Below are 21090 nucleotides of genomic sequence, written 5' to 3'. Positions count from 1 at the left end.
CTATTCGCGCGTAGTTGAATGCTTGAACATTTGAGTTTACTCGCGCCATTCGCGTGGTAAAATTCGCGTCATTCGCGCGTGACATTTTCTTCACAACAGACGCGAATTCGCGTCATGGGAGGGGCTTCAGTTCTGCCACTCGTCAGCGGGAAAGTAGTTGTAAAATAGGTGAATGAGCTCAATTTGCCAGCTTTAGCTTGCTTGTAGTCTCAATATGTATGTATATGTAGGTCAAATTGAGTAAAGAGCGTTTTTTAAAACTAACCAGATTGTCCGCCCTCTTCACTCACTTTCTTCCTAGCAAGATCCTTTTTATTCCTGTTTCTACAAAAGTCCAAATATTAGGGATGCTCATTTCGGTTAATTTTCCTGACCGACAACCGCTGCTCGTTATCCGATCATTAACCGTTAACTGATAAAATTAGAATAATAAATTAGTTTAAAATAAAAATAGAATGCACGAGTATCTGTGATGATACATTAAAAATACAAGCAAATGTTTTATTTTAACGTGCAAACAGCAGCATACAGAGCAACAACAAAAACTGTATTGACATATATTTAAATTATCATGCATCAGCAGCGCTTCTGAGAACAGAGAAAATCTGAATGAAAAAAAAAAGAATAATATAAATAGGCCTACACTAAATATGTATAAATTAAATAACTAGCTAATTAAGATGACAAAACTAAAACACACTGAATCCTTTTATGCGCTTTGAAGAACTGTACCCGGTCTTAATATATTCTTCTCGTCGGACATAAAAATATATAGCAGGCCAGCCAATACCTCAGTGTGCCTAGTTTTTAACATGTCCACATGCTGTACGGATAGGCAGGACCGCTGCCTGTTAACTCTTAGATCCGCGAAAAAAACACCATCACAAAAACCCTTTCAATTTGCGGTTCGGGACTTCCATCCACTGTCATATGCGTGTGGAGAAGCGCGTGTTTTACAGCGTTCAGCAATAGCCAATCACAGACATGTATGTTGATTTGATTATCGCTGTGGCCAATCACAGGAGGCTATGTTACAATCCACTCACCAACCAAAGTGCCGGTTTCAGTTTTGCTGATTTCTACACTTTCGCGAACTCTCTTATTAAAACAAAGAAAGTGTTGGCATTATATAAATAAGAGATTAATTGTGCAGTCTAAAGGTTATTTTATTACTTTTTAATAACTTTATGAGATTGCGATGAACTACTCTAGGATGAGTGATAGCTTTCCAGTGATTGTAACGGGAGCGCCTATTGTGCACTTTCTTGACTATAATTCATTCAAAATTTGAATACATTCACTCACGGATTCACTCTCTGATAACCCAATAACGCCACTTGCCATTGAGTTGCATATACTACATCTGTTTACTAAGTAAAGGTGAAGCGAAATATGTCTGTACAGCCACACTGCGCGTGTCGACACGCGCACGTGAGTAAACAGATAACTTACAAATAGCATTATTTCTTTCACCATGCAGCAAACGTAAAAAAAAAAAAGAAGAATAGAAAAAAAACTTTTAAACCGTTTAACTGATAGTAATAATCGGTTAAAATTCTTACTGTCGGTTAACGGTTAAACGGTCAATATGAGCATCCCTACCAAATATGTATCGTACAGCTCCGAGGAACCACAGACAGCAACGGTGATTTTGTCCGCCATTGTTGTTTCGGATTTCTGCCTCCGTCACTACTAGAGCAAGCTCCTGATTTGTAAACGCGGCGCGGATTTTCGCCAAAGTTCAGATTTTTGAACTCGCGCGTTTCGTGCGGCAATCGCTTGAAACGCTCAATGCGCGCCGCTTCATTCGCGCTATTCGCGCGTTTCGCGCCGCAGGATGGCTATTCGCGTCTTTGCATTGACTTAACATGTAAATCACTCGCGCTTGCCGCTTCATTCGCGTCCGGTGTGAACGCACCTTAAGAAGCGCATGTGCAACGCAAACGTCCTACGTCATCCGCCCGGAGCTGCTTCCATGTACGACTGCTAGCGAAAGCTAGATTTAAGTGAATATTACATTTTATATATGAAAATTTTTCTTACAAAAACGTATCGATTCGCCCCCGAGCCGTGTGAGACACTTTTTATTATGGATGGATGCACTTTATTGGAGTTGTTTTGGAATGATGAAGAAAAATACCCGCCTATTGCCATTTTAAAGCTTGAAAGTGCCAGGATAATTTTTAATATAACTTAGATTGAATTCATATACACCTAGGATGCCTTGAGGGTGAGTAAAACATGGGCTCATTTTCATTTTTGTGTAAACTAACCCTTTAATTCGCTTGTCATTCGCTTGTCGTTATACATTTCACTCTATAGATTCAGTATTTTCTTTAGAACAACAGAATCAGAAAACAGTTCCATGTTGTCCCTGACCTAATTCAAAAACCAGATCAATGCAAATCATGCAACTTTTGATTGTACTGTTAACAACATATCCCTATGAATTTAGTGATCTATAAAACTCTCCAGAATTGGTCATGTGAAGGTCTCCATGAGAAAAAAAATCATCGAAAATGTCTGTGGCTCTTTTAGGACGTTCCTGTTCTCCAGGGTCCGATTTTTCATGCATCGCTTCATGCCAATATCTTTGCATATGAAGGCCTTAAGTAGCACATTGGTTGAGCCAGGGGCGCTGTGCGGGGAGAAACTCAGAGATTAGACGAGAGCCTTCGTCCATTCAGCAGCGCGGACAGCAGCCAGCGCGCTCCCTCCGCTCCGCTCCCTCTGTGGGCGGTGTTTCAAACGAGCGGATTCGGGAGGAACGTGGGAGCTGTCATTGCTGTAAGACACATTTGCGGGGACCAGCATCATCGTTGACAGCAATTACAAGTGCTGGGATTATGTTCATTTAAACGATCACTTCTTGATAGGTGCCTTCATAACACGCTGCTCCACATGTAATCAAATGAAATTGTCTTTAGATTCGCCACATCTGAAGGGGAATTTTGGACAGACACAAGCTGATCATGAAGTGGGATATTTTACTCTTCTCTCGTGTTTTAGAGAAAATTACCGGATGCATCCGTTGAACGACGGTGTTTGCCGCTGGATTAACAAAGGACAGTATTTTTGATACTTACTCTCTGTGCATAAACACTGATTTGTTGCCGTTCTCGGGAAACAAAGATGTTCTTGTGAAGTCACAGGCGAAACATCGTGTCATTCGTTTAGCCTCGTGCCTCAATAGCAAAATGGTGTGGTGCTGATGAGAGACTGTTCCTCGATAACAGTTTTTTCGCAAGCCAGAATGAGAAACAAATAGCTCTCCGCGTAAGCGATGGAAACACCGTGAGGTTTCTTACTGAACTTGAGAAGCAGCAACAGCGACTACAACAGTCTCGACACCCCAGAAATTACCACATAATAATGGTATGGGCTTCTGAAGTCGATTGGAGCATGGAGTCCGCGCACCAGGCAGGCTAGGAGGCTTTACGAGACACGCTAAGAACCCTGTTTTGACCCCCCATCCTGAAATGAGGCAAAATGTTGATGTGTGACAGAGGAGTCCAAATGCTCATCACCACAGTGGGCGCGTTCGCCGCGTTCAGCCTGATGACTATCGCTGTGGGAACGGACTACTGGCTGTACTCACGAGGAGTGTGCCGGGTCAAAAGTAATAACGAGAACGAGACGAGCAGGAAGAACGAGGAAGTCATGACCCACTCCGGACTGTGGAGAACCTGCTGTCTAGAAGGTAAGTAAGACATTTCGTGTGCTTCTGAAAGTCCAAGGGCTCCAACTTATGTGCTGTTCTATCTATCTATCTATCTATCTATCTATCTATCTATCTATCTATCTATCTATCTATCTATCTATCTATCTATCTATCTATCTATCTATCTATCTATCTATCTAGTAGACAGGCTTTTCTAGGATACACTAGGATAATTTAATGTGTCACTTTGGAAGCACTACGTGGAAGAATGTATTTTATACCACAATATTTAGATCATTCCTGTTTAATGAATACCTGTTTAAATGAATTGAAGGTTCTGTGAAGCTCTTTCCACAAATCGAGTCTTTTTAATAGGCAGCGTGATGATTGCAGCTGTCATATAACCAATAGATCAGGGCTAAATTGTCTAATTACTCACTTGTCAATTCAAAATAAGATGGGCAATCATATTGATTACCTTATATTGCAGTTCAATAAAAGCACTCTATTCTACGAAGCATAAATGTCTCAGTGTTGACACTGAACTGAATACTTGGCTGATGCTGTTAGTGTCATTGCAATAATGTTACCAATAAAGATAACATAAATAAATCTGTCCCGTACACAAAGGAAAGAATCTAGAAGACTGGAAATTACGAGAATATATTTTTTGGAGGTGCATTGTATTCACTCATAAAGCCGTCGGTTATGTCAATCAAGGTGCTCTGAACAGACTGTTGCCCCCCTCACACACAAAGCAGCTTTAAAAGGCTTTTTGAGGGGAAATCAAAGTCAGTTCAAACTAGAAGCCTCCAGCCTTACATAAGTACAGTGAGCTCAACAAAACACCCTATGGAGTTGAAAACATACCCTGTTATTCAAACGTACATCATATACCCCCAAAACATGATGATGACTTGCTCCTTTTTCTCTCTTTTCCTCGTTTTCCTCCTTATCTTCCCTCGTTTTCCTTGGCTTTGTCCTCTGGACGGATTCATTCTAATTCCAAGCAGTTTAGGTTTTGGCAGCCCTGACACTGCTTGACTGGGAGCGAAATAATGTACTTCATAATGTCTTTTCAAACTTTGATTAATCTCCTGCCCCAGGGAACGCAGAGAGGTGACATGACTGCAGTGTGATGGGAAGATCCTCATCTTTAATTGAAAGGGATGGGCGCAATCCAATGGATGTGGCCATGGCAGATTACACAAATCCAGTGATTGACTTTTCAGTATTAATTTAATTGAAGTGTATGTCACTGTCACCCACTGCACAGATACCCACAGCCATATTTGATCCACTTTAAATCTCAAAAAGATTCTCATGATTTATTTGCACAATATCAATGAGGGATTGATCCGTCTAAGTAGAAACCTATCACTCTGAGTCATGGTCTAGGCTTGTCCGTACATAAATCTTTGAGGAAGGTAATAATGAGGCTTTCTGCTGGACAAGACTACATGACCAGCCTCTCTGAATATAACCTTCAAGATTGTGCTGCTCTACAGCCTATCACAACCTTATGTGTGTTCCTTCATGCATGACGGCTTTGCTTTGCCTGTTGATGTTTTTCAAAACCAACATGGAACCAAAATTGACCCTTAATGCACATGTCCGATCTTATTTCATTGAAAAAAATTGTTGGCCTTTATAGTCTTGAATTAAAATTTCATTTTTTACTCTTAGGGCTGGGCGATATGGCAAAAAAAAATTATCACGATAATTTTTTTCATATCAGTCGATATCGGTAATTATCACGATAAATGTCAAATCTTTATATCTATCAATTTTAAAGGCAGATTTTTAGTCCTAAATGAAAGAAAAACCAGACAGTTAATTATTATTTATGGTTTATTGTCAGAACATGACAAATACTTTCCAAACAATGATCAATTGAGGTAGAATACAGATTAGAATATTACTAGTAAAATCAACATCAATAGAATACAATATTATTAATAGAATATATATATTTTATATTTTAAATAAGAACTGTAATATGATACACTTGTAACATGGCTCTGACTGTAAATGCAGAGTTAAAGTGATTAAGTATATTTATCATTCAACAAAAATAAGAATAGACAAATCTTTTCAGCATGCCAATCCCTTTGTGCAGCTGATTTAACACATTTTGTAAAATGGTTTAGCTGTCTGACCCTATAAATAAAATAATAATGGGGGCTCTGCGCTTACTTTTCTTAGGAGCACAGTCAAAATTTTAGGAGCACATTCTAAACAATAATCAAAACTCTGATAAAAAAATTATCCTTCCTAATACGAGGTGATATTTGACTCCTCAAAATGATTTACAGGGGAATTTAGTTTTTTACCTTTGTTTTTACCTTTTCATATGTTTAATGAAGCTCAGAGGTGACATGACAAAATCATAAATTCATGTTGAGATTAATGCTTTAAACAACATTTTGAATACAGAAATATTAAAGATTTAAATAACTGAACAGATCTGCCAGCAGGTGGCGTCAAGACACTGATTTAATTACTGAATCATATCATTCATTTGATTCGTTCGAACGGATGGTTCATTCGGGATTAAAGCAAGTGGCTGTCTTTATGAATGGGAAATTGAACCATTTCACTAGATTCGTTTAAAAACTCATGTTTCATTCATAAACGAAACACCGCTGTGTTTGAATGCAGATGCGCAGCGGCTCAGTTGTGACTTGTTTCAGATTACTTTTGACGACGAAATAGAGCAAAATCAGGCAATAGTGTTATAGTCAGACAATGTAAGTCACTTAATAATAACTTCTTGTTTAATTAACTGCTGTATTAGATCAATATCTCATTTACAAACTCCCTTAAAAATAATTAAAAGCTGTCACTCATCTTAGTTCGCGATATCACAAAGCTCTATTATAAACAACGACGCTCTCTTCACTGCACAGTCTCTTATTTACACTCTCTCTACACTTTATTTATGAAAGGATTCGTGAGATATGTCTGTGATGCAAACACAAATATGCTGATCGGGTCAGTCTCACATGGTGCTCCTAAATATTTTTTACAGTCGCACGTACTAATTTTTAGTCGCAAATGCGAGTGAAATGGTCGCACTGTAGTGTCCTGTGGCTGTAAACTAAAAACTGTGTGCGGCATCCGGAAGTGCAGGCTGCAAAATGCCTGCGCAGCGTTACTCATAGTGCGTAAACATTATCGAGCTCTTATCGAACTGTCATTATCGTTTTATCGGGGGAAAAAAAACTATATCGTGATAACTATCGTTATCGAATTATCGCTCAGCCCTACTTACTCTTAATGGAAACAAATTCACTGTCGTGATGACGATTAGCCTATTTGATAAGGGTAACCAATACCCAAAAAGGTATTTCGACAAATTTTAGCAAACTCTTATTCGGTCTGCCTCCGTTCTGGTATGAAATGCCTACTTATCACAATCCAATTAATTCTCAATTGATAAAAATCAAAAATGTTCCCCTCATCAAATAGTCTTTCTTGATCAGAAAAGTGTTGAATTATAAAGATAAAAAGGGTTGCAAAAACCAATTCAAATTCTTAAAAATAAAGGTTCCAAAAGGGTGTTTTTGCAGTAATGCCATAGAAGAACCATTTTTGGTTACCCAAAGAACCTTTCAGTGAACAGTTCTTAAAAGAACCATTTTGAAGAACATTTTAAAAATCTAAAGAAACTTTTTTGACTATAAAGAACTTTTTCTGCATTTGAAAGGTTCCATGGATGTTCAAGGTTCTTTGTGGAGCCACTGATGCCAATAAAGAACCTTTATTGCAGATTGACTTTAAAAATACACATTGACTTCTTATTGTTGAGAGATTTAGCCTTTTTGTGATATCGGTCTTGTGTTTGAAGTGATAGTTTAAAAAAAAAAATGAAAATTCTGTCATCGCTCACTCACTTTCATGTTGTTCTTTAGCTGAACATAATTTTTGTTTTCTATATATTTTGAGGCATGATTTTATGTTTGTCCATACAATGAAAGTTTCTATGCAGTCTTTTTTGGACCCCATTTGATTTTCACTGACTGGACCAAAAAAAAAAAACACTTCTCGAAAGATAGGCTTGGCTTGCTGTGCTCAACGGAGGTTGAACCCGAGGCTCGGCTTCAGCTCCAAGTTCAACACCCCTATTGCAATACTACTTAAAGGGAGAATAACAGAAATAGAGGAGGAGATGGGGAGGTGGAGGAGTGCAGGAAGAATTGACCCAATGACTGCTGCTTTTATAGGCTCATAATGATGATTGACAGGACTGAATGATTAGACTCCTTCCGAACCTATGTTTTCATTTTATTGTACCTAATTTTATGTTCCACAAAGAAAGTCAAAAAGGTTTGGAATGGCTTGCTTTTGAATAAATAATGACATAACTTTAATTTTTGGGAGAACTATCACTTTTGATAGTTTAGATGCTTAGAATTTGTAGAGTAAAGCATCAGAAGAGATATGTTTGCACTGAGAAAAAAAGCTGTACGGGTGTACAGGCAGAGCCACGGTGAAGAGACTGAGGGGCCCATGGGGCACTGGGCCATGCGCCAGTTTGGGACGACCCTGTGTACAGGTGCACATTGTTGAAAAGCCATGAATGCAGCATTAGTGTTAGAGAGTGAGTCCTAGTGTGTCTGTCAGGTCACACTACCTTCGTCTTCAGCCTCCTTACATGTCCAGCAGCCAGGTGTGTTAAATGCTCTGGGGGAGTTCATCAAGTACAGCTCTGTGTGCCAATATGTAAATGGCTGTGTCTCTGCAGGAGGCCTAAACGGCAGCACTGATCGAGACTTCCTGGAAAAGCTGTGAAGTGAAGTGCGACTTGGATTTGATGGGCCATAAGAATCGCTTAAGATCATGATTCTTACCGCATAATTACAGTTTAAAAGCCAAAGGCTGATGGTACAGTCATATGTTTAAAGCAAACATCATATCAGACCATTAGAATTCATATGAATGATATGAATCAGCGTGAGAATGTGATTCACTGCTCCAGTTTTTCATTGAAAAACAGTTACAGTTAGCCCTGTTCTTTTCCAAATTATATTTATTGTTTTATATGTATGGGATTACAAGGACCCCCATGTGTCATGATCTGGGCTGTGGGTTTTCCCTCAGCCACCTGAGGTCGTTGTTTTGTTTGTTTGTTTGTTTATTTTTACATTAAAACTCAACTTCCCTGCAATTGGACCCAGACCCCTTGTTTTCCGTGACAGAATGCAGACATCCACAGTGGGTCCAGCGGGGGAGAGTTCTTTTGAGGAGGCATCGGCCGCTCGCTTTAGAACCATCTATGCGTGCCTGGCGGCGATGGACGCCCGTAGCGCCGAGGCCGTGTGGAAGCGCGCTTGCGGGACTCTTGAGGCGGCGGTGTCCGCTGGCGATGCTTCCGAGGCGGCAGGGTCTGCTGATGATGTTCCCGAGGTGGTAGTGACCGCTGGCGATGTTCCCGAGACGGTGGGGTCCGCTGACGATGATCTCGAGGCGGCGGCGACCGCTGATGATGTTCCTGACGCGGTGGTGACCGCTCTCTCTGTTCCTGACGCGGCCGTGACCGCTCTCTCCGTTCCTGACGCGGCCGTGACCGCTCTCTCTGTTCCTGACGCGGCCGTGACTGCTCTCGCTGTTCCTGACGCGGCGGTGACCGTTCTCTCTGTTCCGGACGCGGCGGTGACCGCTCTCTCTGTTCCTGACGCGGCGGTGACCGCTCTCTCTGTACCGGACGCGACGGTGACCGCTCTCTCTGTTCCTGACGCGGTGGTGACCGCTCTCTCTGTTCCTGACGCGGCGGTGACCGCTCTCTCTGTACCGGACGCGACGGTGACCGCTCTCTCTGTTCCTGACGCGGCGGTGACCGCTCTCTCTGTACCGGACGCGACGGTGACCGCTCTCTCTGTTCCTGACGCGGCGGTGACCGCTCTCTCTGTTCCAGACGCTGCGGTGACCGCTCTCTCTGTTCCTGACGCGGCGGTGACCGCTCTCTCTGTACCGGACGCGACGGTGACCGCTCTCTCTGTTACGGACGCGACGGTGACCGCTCTCTCTGTTACGGACGCGACGGTGACCGCTCTCTCTGTTCCTGACGCGGCGGTGACCGCTCTCTCTGTTCCGGACGCGGCGGTGACCGCTCTCTCTGTTCCTGACGCGGTGGTGACCGCTCTCTCTGTTCCGGACGCGGCGGTGACCGCTCTCTCTGTACCGGACGCGACGGTGACCGCTCTCTCTGTTACGGACGCGACGGTGACCGCTCTCTCTGTTACGGACGCGACGGTGACCGCTCTCTCTGTTACGGACGCGACGGTGACCGCTCTCTCTGTTACGGACGCGGCGGTGACCGCTCTCTCTGTTCCTGACGCGGCGGTGACCGCTCTCTCTGTACCGGACGCGACGGTGACCGCTCTCTCTGTTCCTGACGCGGTGGTGACCGCTCTCTCTGTTCCTGACGCGGTGGTGACCGCTCTCTCTGTTCCTGACGCGGCGGTGACCGCTCTCTCTGTACCGGACGCGACGGTGACCGCTCTCTCTGTTCCTGACGCGGCGGTGACCGCTCTCTCTGTACCGGACGCGACGGTGACCGCTCTCTCTGTTCCTGACGCGGCGGTGACCGCTCTCTCTGTTCCAGACGCTGCGGTGACCGCTCTCTCTGTTCCTGACGCGGCGGTGACCGCTCTCTCTGTACCGGACGCGACGGTGACCGCTCTCTCTGTTACGGACGCGACGGTGACCGCTCTCTCTGTTACGGACGCGACGGTGACCGCTCTCTCTGTTCCTGACGCGGCGGTGACCGCTCTCTCTGTTCCGGACGCGGCGGTGACCGCTCTCTCTGTTCCTGACGCGGCGGTGACCGCTCTCTCTGTTCCGGACGCGGCGGTGACCGCTCTCTCTGTACCGGACGCGACGGTGACCGCTCTCTCTGTTACGGACGCGACGGTGACCGCTCTCTCTGTTACGGACGCGACGGTGACCGCTCTCTCTGTTACGGACGCGACGGTGACCGCTCTCTCTGTTACGGACGCGGCGGTGACCGCTCTCTCTGTTACGGACGCGACGGTGACCGCTCTCTCTGTTCCTGACGCGGCGGTGACCGCTCTCTCTGTTACGGACGCGGCGGTGACCGCTCTCTCTGTTACGGACGCGGCCGTGACCGCTCTCTCTGTTCCTGACGAGGCGGTGACCGCTCTCTCTGTTCCGGACGCGGCGGTGACCGCTCTCTCTGTACCGGACGCGACGGTGACCGCTCTCTCTGTTACGGACGCGACGGTGACCGCTCTCTCTTTTCCTGACGCGGCGGTGACCGCTCTCTCTGTTACGGACGCGACGGTGACCGCTCTCTCTTTTCCTGACGCGGCGGTGACCGCTCTCTCTGTTCCTAACGCGACGGTGACCGCTCTCTCTGTTACGGACCCGACGGTGACCGCTCTCTCTGTTCCTGACGCGGCGGTGACCGCTCTCTCTGTTCCGGACGTGGCGGTGACCGCTCTCTTTGTTCCGGACGCGGCGGTGACCGCTGATGTTCCACTGGCGGCGAGGCCAGCTCACGTTCCTCGGGCGGCGAGGCCAGCTCGCGTTCCTCTGGCGGCGGTGTCCGCTGATGTTCCTCTGGCGGCGAGGACAGCTCACGTTCCTCTGGCAGCGAGACCAGCTCACGTCCCTCTGGGGGCGAGGCCAGCTCACGTTCCTCCGCTGCATGGGCCTGGCCCGCCATCCCTCCCCCTGATTCACCTTCCACCGTTCCTCCTCCCTCCAGGTTTTTTGTTTTGGGAACGTCTGGAAGCCGTTCCCTAGAGGGGGGGTAATGTCATGATCTGGGCTGTGGGTTTTCCCTCAGCCACCTGAGGTCGTTGTTTCCCTTCCCTGCACTACACTTCCCTGATTGTCTACACCTGTCTAGTTGTCATTAACACTCATTTACACTCACACCTGTTGACACTTAACGGACTATAAAGTTGCGCTTCATCCACTACCCATCATGTCTGCATTGTCTTCTGTCCTGTCATGTCAACTCTGTGTTCCTGAACCCAAGCTCTAGATCGTGTTCTCTGTTCTGTTTATTTTGTGTTCCAGTTTTGTGCCGTGCTTGGCTTTTTGTTGCGTTTTTGTTTATTTAATAAAATCATCTCTTACCTGCACCTGGACCCATGCCTCGTTTTCTATTCCGTGACACCATGATATACACTACAGTTCAAAAGTGTAAGGGTCAGAATGATTGTTATTTTTTTTCCAGAAAGACATTAATTGTGACGTTAAAGACATTCAAAATGTTACGCAAGAAAACTTTTCGAATAAATGTTCTTTCAAACTTTTTATTGATATAAAAAGCCTAAAAAATATCACGTCATGGTTTTCAGAAAAATGTTAAAACAATATGACCATTTTTAAAAATGATAATAATAAGAAATGTTTCTTGAGCAACAAATCAGCATATTAATGATTTTTGAAGCATAATGTGACTAAATACTAGAGTAATGATGATGAAAATTCAGTTTTGCCACAACACGACAAAATTACATTTTAAAATAGTTGCTTTAAATTGTAATAATATTTCTCAATATTACAGTTTTACTGTATTTTTCATTAAATGCCCCTAGTAAAAAGTAATACATTTAAAATACATTTGTTTTATACCAAGTATAGTTCAAATCTATGAACTTTTACTATTTACTGACATATGGCTCGAGACTTACTGATGTTAATATTACAATTAAACTGGATTTGTAGTGCTACTCGAGCACAATGTACATTTCTTAATATTGAGCCTAAAATGTCTTTTAATGTCACTATTGATAACGATTGTTTTATCTTTGAATAATATTAGTCTGTAAATGCAAGATTTGTGAAGTGTACCTGAAGCATACTTGCAATAGTTCCACTTTAGCACAGTCAGATAAACTTAAGCATATCTTTAGTTGGATTTCAGCACTACTCTGCACAATTAAGTGCATTAAGCACAAAATTAGTTGTTCCAGTTTCGCAATTTTCCAGTTTAGTATACCGAAGTATACCAGGGTATTTTATCAAGTACTTAAATATGTAAATGTATTTGGAGTATACTTAACATGAAATAAATTGTATTTCAAATGCATTTGTGAATCTGGACCACAAAACCAGTCATAAGGGTCAATTCTTTTTCAATTGAGATTTATACATTATCTAAAAACTGAATAAATAAGCCTTCCATTGATGTATGGCCAAGATACAACTGTTTAAAAATCTAAATTTTGAGAAAAATTGCCTTTAAAGTTGTCCAAATAAAGTTCTTAGCAATGCATAATACTAATCAAAAATAAAGTTTTGATATATTTACAGTAGGATATTTACTAAATATATTAATAGAACATAATCTTTACTTAATATCCTTATGATTTCTGGCATAAAAGAAAAATCGATCATTTTGACCCATACAATGTATTTTTGGCTATTGCTACAAATATACCTGTGCAACTTATGACTGGTTTTGTGGTCCAGGGTCAGAGACGTCCTTTTAAAAATCTTTCTGGTAGTGTATGTATAAAAACAATAATTTCAAAATGAAACTTTCTGAATTACTTTAATATGCTCCTCTAATTTAATCAAAAACCCAGTCAGAAGATCATTTTGAAGCTTTAACTGTCTGATTAATCAAAAAGTAAAAAAAGACATTTTAAAATACATTAAAATAGAAAAGAATTATTTTAAATTGCAATAATATTTCTCAATATTACTGTTTTTGCTATATTTTCCATTAAATGAGTGTAGCCTTGGTCAACATAAGAGACGTCTTTTTAAAAACCATACTAGTAGTGTATGTATAAAAATAATCATTTCAAAATTAAGCTTTCTGAATTATTTTAATATGCTCAGCACATCTAATTTAATCAAAAACCCATTCAGAATATAATTTTGAAGCTTTAACTATCTGTTTTTAAAAAAAAATTCAAAATACATCAAAATAGAAAAGAGTTGTTTTAAATTTTAATAATATGTTTTTGTGAGATTTTTTATTAAATGAGTATAGCCTTGGTCAGCATAAGAGACGCCTTTTAAAAATTCGTACTACTAGTGTATGTCTAAAAATAATTTTAAAATGAAACTTTCTGAATTATTTTAATATGCTCCTCTTATCTAATCAAAACCCCGTCAGCAGATCATTTTGAAGCTTTATCAAAAAGACATTAAAATAGAAAAGAGTTGTTTTAAATTGTAATAATGTTTCTCAATATTACTGTTATAGTATTTGCTATTAAATGAGTACAGCCTTGGTCAGCCTAAGAGACATCTTTTCAAAAATCGGTAACACTTTACAGTAACTACATTAGTTAGCATGAACTAACAATGAACAACTGTATTTTTATTAACTAACATTACCAAAGATTAATAAATAGTGAAATAAATGTGGTGTTCATTGTTTGTTCATGTTAGTTAATGCAATAATGTGAACACATGACACCTTATTGTAAAGGTGTTACCCAAAATCTTACTAGCAGTGTATGTCTAAAATTAAATAAAAATAATTATTTTAATATGCTCCTCTTATCTAATCAAACTTTACATTTTTGTTCCCGTCTATATCCTGAAGGTTTTTACAGAGGGATTTGTTCATATAAAATTTGCTTGATTTTATACAACATTTTATTCCCCCAAAAAACTGTAAAAAATAAATACATATGTGACCCTGGACCACAAAACCAGTCTTAAGTCGCTGGGGTATGTTTGTAGTAATAGCCAAAAATACATTGCATGGGTCAAAATTATTGATTTTTCTTTTATGCCAAAAATCATTAGGAAATCAAGTAAAGATCATGTTCCATGAAGATTTTTTGTAAAATTCCTACTGTAAATGTATCAAAATGTAATTTTTGATTAGTAATATGCATGTTAAGAACCTAATTTGGACAACTTTAAAGGTGATTTTCTCAGGATTTTGATTTTTTTGCACCCTCAGATTCCAGATTTTCAAATAGATGTATCTCGGCCAAATATTGTCCTATCCTAACAAACCATACATCAATAGAAATCTTATTTACTAAGCTTTCATATTTTATATACATCTCAGTTTTGTCAAATTTAACCTTATGACTGGTTTTGTGGTCCAGGGTCACATATAGTTTTTTGCCTGTTCTAAGTATTTTCTGAATTATGTAATGACAAAATGAGATACCCAAAATTCCTTCTGTAAAAACATTTGACTCTAATATGTCAAAAAATAAATAAACAAGAATGTTGAAACTGACTTCATCCAGTGTTTAGATTTTTGTACTAGAAATGTTGCAAATTAGCACATATTTCATTAAAGAATGCCTCATTTGCATATGAAAACAACATTTTAGAGAACTTGTAATACAAAAAAATGTTTGCAGTTATCAATGTAATCAATCAACTGAGTAAGTATTGTGATAACGCTTAATTTTTTTTACCCTGTTCACCTGCAGTGTCTCGTCTTAATACATTAATGTTAACAAATGACTTAGTAAAGTGTTACTCAAAAATCATAGTAGTGTATGAAACTTTCTGAATAATTTTAATATGCCCCTCTTATCTAATCAAAACCAGATCAGCAGTCCGCAGATCATTTTGAAGCTTTAACCATCTGTATTATCATAAAGTTAAAAAGACATGCACTTTTAGATACATGACTATTATTAATTCCACTAACTCTAATAAAGAAATATATCAAAACAAATCAAATAAACAACTGGCAGGAGTGTATTTGTACAGTGTCAAAGAACTGAGCGTGTTAAAATGCATTACATTTAATCTAGTTTTATATCTTGGGTCTGTGAGACCCAAACAGAAATGATGTAACATTTTTCAGAGGAGGGTTTTTGAAGCGCAAGTCAAAATTGTGTTTATAATCAATTCTCAGAAGATTAGGAGAAGTCCAGAAGTATCAGCCTGATACTTTAATATTAAGTATAATTGTCAAGCTAGTAAATTGGCCTTCAGGCCTCCCAAACAGAACATGAGGGTTAAATATATGGCGCGTTGCATCGCTTGTCGTCATAGGGAGACGCATTAGCGGTTATGTACGTAATAATAAGGGAACACTCCGGTGGAATTTAACACGGGTTCATATGCTGAATGGAGGTGTAAGATTAATGCAGTACGTCCTCAAGTGCAGGTGGATCTCAGGGGAATGGTTTGGCCGTGCTCAGGATAAATGATGACCTGGGAACTGAGGTAAGGAGGGGGAGAGAGAGGCAAAGCAGGGAGTGATGAAGAGGGACTCTTCCTTCCAAGTGTGCACCCAAGCAAAGCCTGTCTCATACACTCTCATCACGCACACACATCTCCTTGGAAACCAGCCGTTCCTGCCTGCGAGATAGGCCCACTGCTCTATCTCCATACCTTCCCCCATCCTCAACCCTGCTTTGCGTCCTCCTCCTTCCCTCATTCACCAGAGCTTTGAAGAAACACAAACACGTAAGGCTGCCCGGCCATCACACGGCTCCTCAAACATGTGTCAAACATGCATGCATGCATGAGCGCACATATTGTGAAACGGACAATGGGATTGGCTCGTTGGGATGTGAACATACTACCTCATAACCACTTACACTGCCACTCGGGACACTTCGCAGCCACGCGGCCCTTTGTTTTTGCCTTTTTAATGCGCACTAAAGGTGCGAGTGCGGGCTGTTAGACTGGGAACAAAAGGTTGGGCTAATACACACGGCTACAGTGGACTTCATTTATTATGGCAGTGGTAATGGAAGAAACTTGTCAGCACTTTGCAGTACATTGTCGAAATACACTTTTTATCTATACGCTAGCAGAATTTTTTTTTGGTGGCAATTTGAATGAGCAGAAGAAATTAATAATGAATGTTTCTTTGTGTTAAAGCCCAGTCTGTATAACAGTCAGATATGCTTTCACCATTTTCATTTAGTGCCGCTGACATGAGCTCCTACACGTCTTTGTGTAAAGACTTATGGGGCTATGTGAGGAGACTTCCTGATTTTAAATGACGACAAGTAAGCAGACTATTCTTTCTGGTGAAGCATGTAAGTGATAATGTAATCCGCTCTGAGTTGGGGTTTATTTTTAGTTAAAACGTATTTGGACATTAGATATTCTTTGGGGTTGAATTTATTTGTGCCTTAGTTTATTATGTTAATTAAAGTATAGACAGTGTGGCCTTGGACAACAGCAAATATCAAGAAATATCTGACTGCTAAATAATATTATCAGTATATTCCAGAGTGCACTGGGTCTCATTCATTAGTAATTATGTGGATTATTTGCACAATTATTTATAGATTTTACCGTTAAAAGATTAGTTCACTTCCAGAATAAAAATGACTGATTATTTACTCACCCCCATTTAATCCAAGATGTTGATGTCTTTCTGTCTTCCATCAGAAAGAAATAAGATTTTAGGGAAACATTCCAGGATTTTACTCCATATAGTGGACTACAATGGGGATCAATGGGTTGAAGGTCCAAATTTAAGTTTCAAAGCAGTTTCAAAAGGCTCTACACGATCCCAGCCAAGGAATAAGGGTCTTATCTAGCGAAACAGTCAATGGTTTTCTAAAAACAATAAAAATGTATTTATTCATTAATCACAGATGCTCGTCTTTTAATTCAAAAGTTAGTAATTTGCATTAAACAAGTTTTTGCTGCTTACTATTTTTGTGGAAACTGTGACATGCTACCATTCAAAAGTTTAGGATAAGTGAGACTGAAAAAAAAGATTACTTTTATTCAGCAAGGATATGTTAATAAATTGATGATAATAATACTAATTGATAAAACTGACAGTAAAAATATTTTTAAAAACAGTTTTATAGATGTCATATTACACACAAAAATAGTAAGCCGCAAAAACTTGTTTAATGTAAATGACTAACTTTTGCATTAAAAGACGACCATCCGTGGTTAAAAAAAAATATATAAGTACTTTTTTAGAAAATGGTCGATTGTATGTGTATGTGTATATATATATATATATGTATATATGTGTGTGTGTGTGTGTGTGTGTGTGTGTGTGTGTGTGTGTGTGTGTGTGTGTGTGTGTGTGTGTGTGTGTGTGTGTGTGTGTGTGTGTCTGTGTGTTTTTAACAAATAATAATAAGAACCTTTATTAATAGTTGTGCACTAAATCAGCATTCAGAAATAAATCACAAATTAAATCACATTGCTTAAAATAGAAAACAGTTCTTTGATTTTCTATATTTTTTAAATAAATGTAACATTTGTGAACTTACAGTGATTTTTCAAAAACATTATTAATTATTATTCCAAAACATATTTTGGCATGCATGTGTTTATGTGGGTATCATTCATTCATTCATTCATTCAACTTGAATGAATTTCAGTGTCAATTTTTTTTTTTTAAAAATCATGATTTGTTTAATTAATTGAAAAGTAATAAAAAAAAAACAAAATTCAGAACCTCTAACGTCATAATTTTCCCATGTTGGTTATTCAGTTTTTTGAATATTGTTAATACTTTACCATTAAAAAAACATACTACCACATGTAGAACGTCATGTCTTGTCATATCAAAATTACGGTAATAACTATATGGCGTGAAACCAGCATTATCTGCCATATTGGGCATTACACTTTCTCCCATTCACAAATAATAGGAGTGCACAGTCTTCATATATATAAAGTCTTTGGCGCTATATGGGCATGTATGAGCGTTTCGCTTGCGTCTTTTGTAGCGTCTCGCTCATGAGTGCTGCATTTAAGATGCTGTTAACACACAGCGCCGCTCATTAATGTCAGTTCTAAAATGGTGAACCAATCAGAAGACCGCAGGGGCGGGGCAAGCATTGCAAGCTTTTGTTTACAGTAGAAGGTTGGCATGGCAACTTTTGTATTTGATTGCAACATGCCAGAGTATTCAATCTACGCTGCACTTTTTTTTTTCTTTTATTGAGGATTTTAGACGCAAAGACGTTTTCTGTGTGAATGGCCAGTAAGAACCTAGAGCAAATACTAGTGAAAATAGGTTGACAGGAGAAGATCACTGTGTGACAATGAGATAGATGCGTGAAGCAGGTGGATCCATATGCAAGCTTTTATTCAGGTTAAGCACAGACATGGTCAAAAACAGTCAGGGGGTCGATCAACAGCAGACAGGAGTAACAAGGGCATAACACAGAGTAAATTCAAACAGGCAAAGGTCAATAACAGCGGCGAACATCATCCAGAGGGGCTAGGCAAAAGACTATTCCAAAGGCAGGCAGAAGATCGGAAAACCGGACAAGGAATAGCAAAACACGGAAAGACAAGACTAGACTAGGAGACAATAGAACGCTTCGTAAGGTTGCTAGGCAAATGCAGTTCTCGGCAGTGAATGAATGTAATGGCCTCATATTTATACAGTTCATGATTGGATGTGGGTGATGGCACATGGGAAGTGGAGTACAGGGTGATGTGTAACAGTCAGTGAGATGTAAGAGTCAATGAAATGCGCGGGCGACCTTCAGTGGTGAGCAGACCGGAAGATCACATGCAACAGCGATAATGAGTCAGATTCACATCTATAACTATGAGAGCAAAATTGTTGTTCATTAATTGTAATTGAGGTAAACGTTCAATTAATCAAGATTTAGATTTTAGGTCATATCGTCCAGCCTATTGTCTAGTGTATACGATGGGAAACTCAGGGACCATTTTAATCCCACATTCCTCAATGTTTTGGAGTGTGCTTCCACACAGACCAGCAAACATTCACGCACCGAAAAGCAAATGTTTTTTTAACAACCATTCCGACGAATCTTTTCAGTTTCATGAAGCAAAACCACGGCCGTCCAATAAGATTTGAGCATTACATCACGTGTCCGGAGCAGCTGCCGTCGCACAAAAGGACGAGAGTGATGGCGCTGTTTCGAAAACCAGTGTAAACGAACACAGAAGAAGAGTATTCCGAGGGAGAAGAGGATGCGCTCTTGTTATTATTGCATCTGAGAACAGATGGTTATTCTCACATGTTCTTAATATAATTTCTATTAGTTCTCCAATAAATTATGTGATCTGGAGGAGAACTCTGTCCGTTTTCTTCCACGTGAGGGAGTGTATATGAGTCAGAGGGTGTTCACTCTAGATCTTCCGTATTTAAAAAAAATAGATTTCAACATTTTTATACTGTTCTACACATTGTTTATATACAGGTAGTCTCGCCTAGCCAGACCTTCAGACTGACAGACTGTCTGGAACTCATGGCAGCTTTCATTGGCCAAGGCCCGCCCATAAGACCATTTGATCGACATGTCAAACAACCAATCGCAGTTTCGTTCAGCGTCACGTTTCGGTGCGTGGAAATGCCCCCACAACAATAGACTGGCGTGCAACAAGTCAGTCATTGAAATAACCAGCATTGAAAGATAACGAAGAAGAGGGAGAACAAGCAGTAAGTCAGTAATTTGTTCACGAACGTCGCATATGTGTATAACAACAATGGCGTCTGCATAAGCACATCTTAGCAAAACGCTGAGTAAATCAGTCTGCACTTTGTTTCCTGGCAGACCGAAAATAAACGTGACACTCGCGTCTCCCGGAATTCCGGTCAAATTCAACTAATCAGATGACGACTTCGACATTCCTGAAGTGTTTCCAGTTAAGTGTACCATATGCATCAGACATTTAGCCAACGTTTGGTGGGCGTGACGTCTGAGGCTGAGACTAATATATATGGTATATTTTCTGTATCTGTTTTGTATGCAGCTTATGGCATTTTTATAACAATAAAGGATGTTTATGAGCAGCATGGCATTATTAAACATACAAAGAGTGCATGTCTGCCTATTATAGAATCAAAATCAACTGCAGATCACAATCAGAAGTGTTCTTGTAAGCATTATAGATAGTTTGTGTTTCTCGCGTAGAACCAAACCAAATCGGTTCGTGCTTGGTGTGAAAGCGCAATTCGTCGGCGATTCGCCTCGCGTTTTCGTATCGTGCTCAGTGTGGAAAGGCCACAAGACGTTGCTAAAAGTAAGCGTACCCACATGCACTGTGACAAACTGCAAAAGAGCACAATTTTTGCCGTCTGTATAGGCTGGGCTTCAGAAAGCATGCAACGCTTAGCAAACCAATGTATTAATATCTAATGCCATGCAAAATCAATACAATATTGATGCTAGTTTATCCCTCCGTGACAGCGTGTTGATTTGATGTGGTGGGTACATGGCGTCCTGTGAAGCCAGCAGGAGAATGTGGACCATAGTGAGTCACTGCTGTTTCAGGCTCCTGCCTGTGATGCTGCCTCTGCCCCTGGCTGCGATGACCTTTGTGAGGCAAATTACTCTTGATAGATCCTCTAACAGCATTGGTTAAGCTTGCAAAAATAGCTCCCCATGTCTCCTCCCCATCTCAGAGGCTCAACGACCAGAGATAACACGGCCGGCCTTCACTCCTTTGGGCCGAGCTGGAGGAAGTAAGGCCGTGTCAGATTTTACGACAATGCGTTGTGTGTTAACTTTAACAACTTGTTTAAATTAATCACACATTAG

At 40.6% G+C, this 21090-nt stretch overlaps 1 protein-coding gene across 1 annotated transcript in view; it reads left to right on the top strand.

The window, feature by feature from the left end:
- The first annotated feature begins 2651 nt into the window (after window positions 1-2651).
- The window catches only part of cacng3b (calcium channel, voltage-dependent, gamma subunit 3b), a 50813-nt gene continuing 32374 nt past the window's right edge, over window positions 2652-21090 (top strand). The window contains exon 1 of the mRNA XM_073834686.1: window positions 2652-3700. Within this exon, the coding sequence (XP_073690787.1) occupies window positions 3490-3700 (211 nt within the window). The 5' untranslated portion in view covers window positions 2652-3489. The remainder of the gene's footprint in view (window positions 3701-21090) is intronic.

Source organism: Garra rufa, chromosome 1 (assembly GCF_049309525.1).
Source record: "Garra rufa chromosome 1, GarRuf1.0, whole genome shotgun sequence".
Classification (NCBI taxonomy): domain Eukaryota; kingdom Metazoa; phylum Chordata; class Actinopteri; order Cypriniformes; family Cyprinidae; genus Garra; species Garra rufa.
The sequence above is the reverse complement of the archived record's forward strand: the minus strand, read 5'-3'. Positions and strand labels throughout refer to the sequence as shown.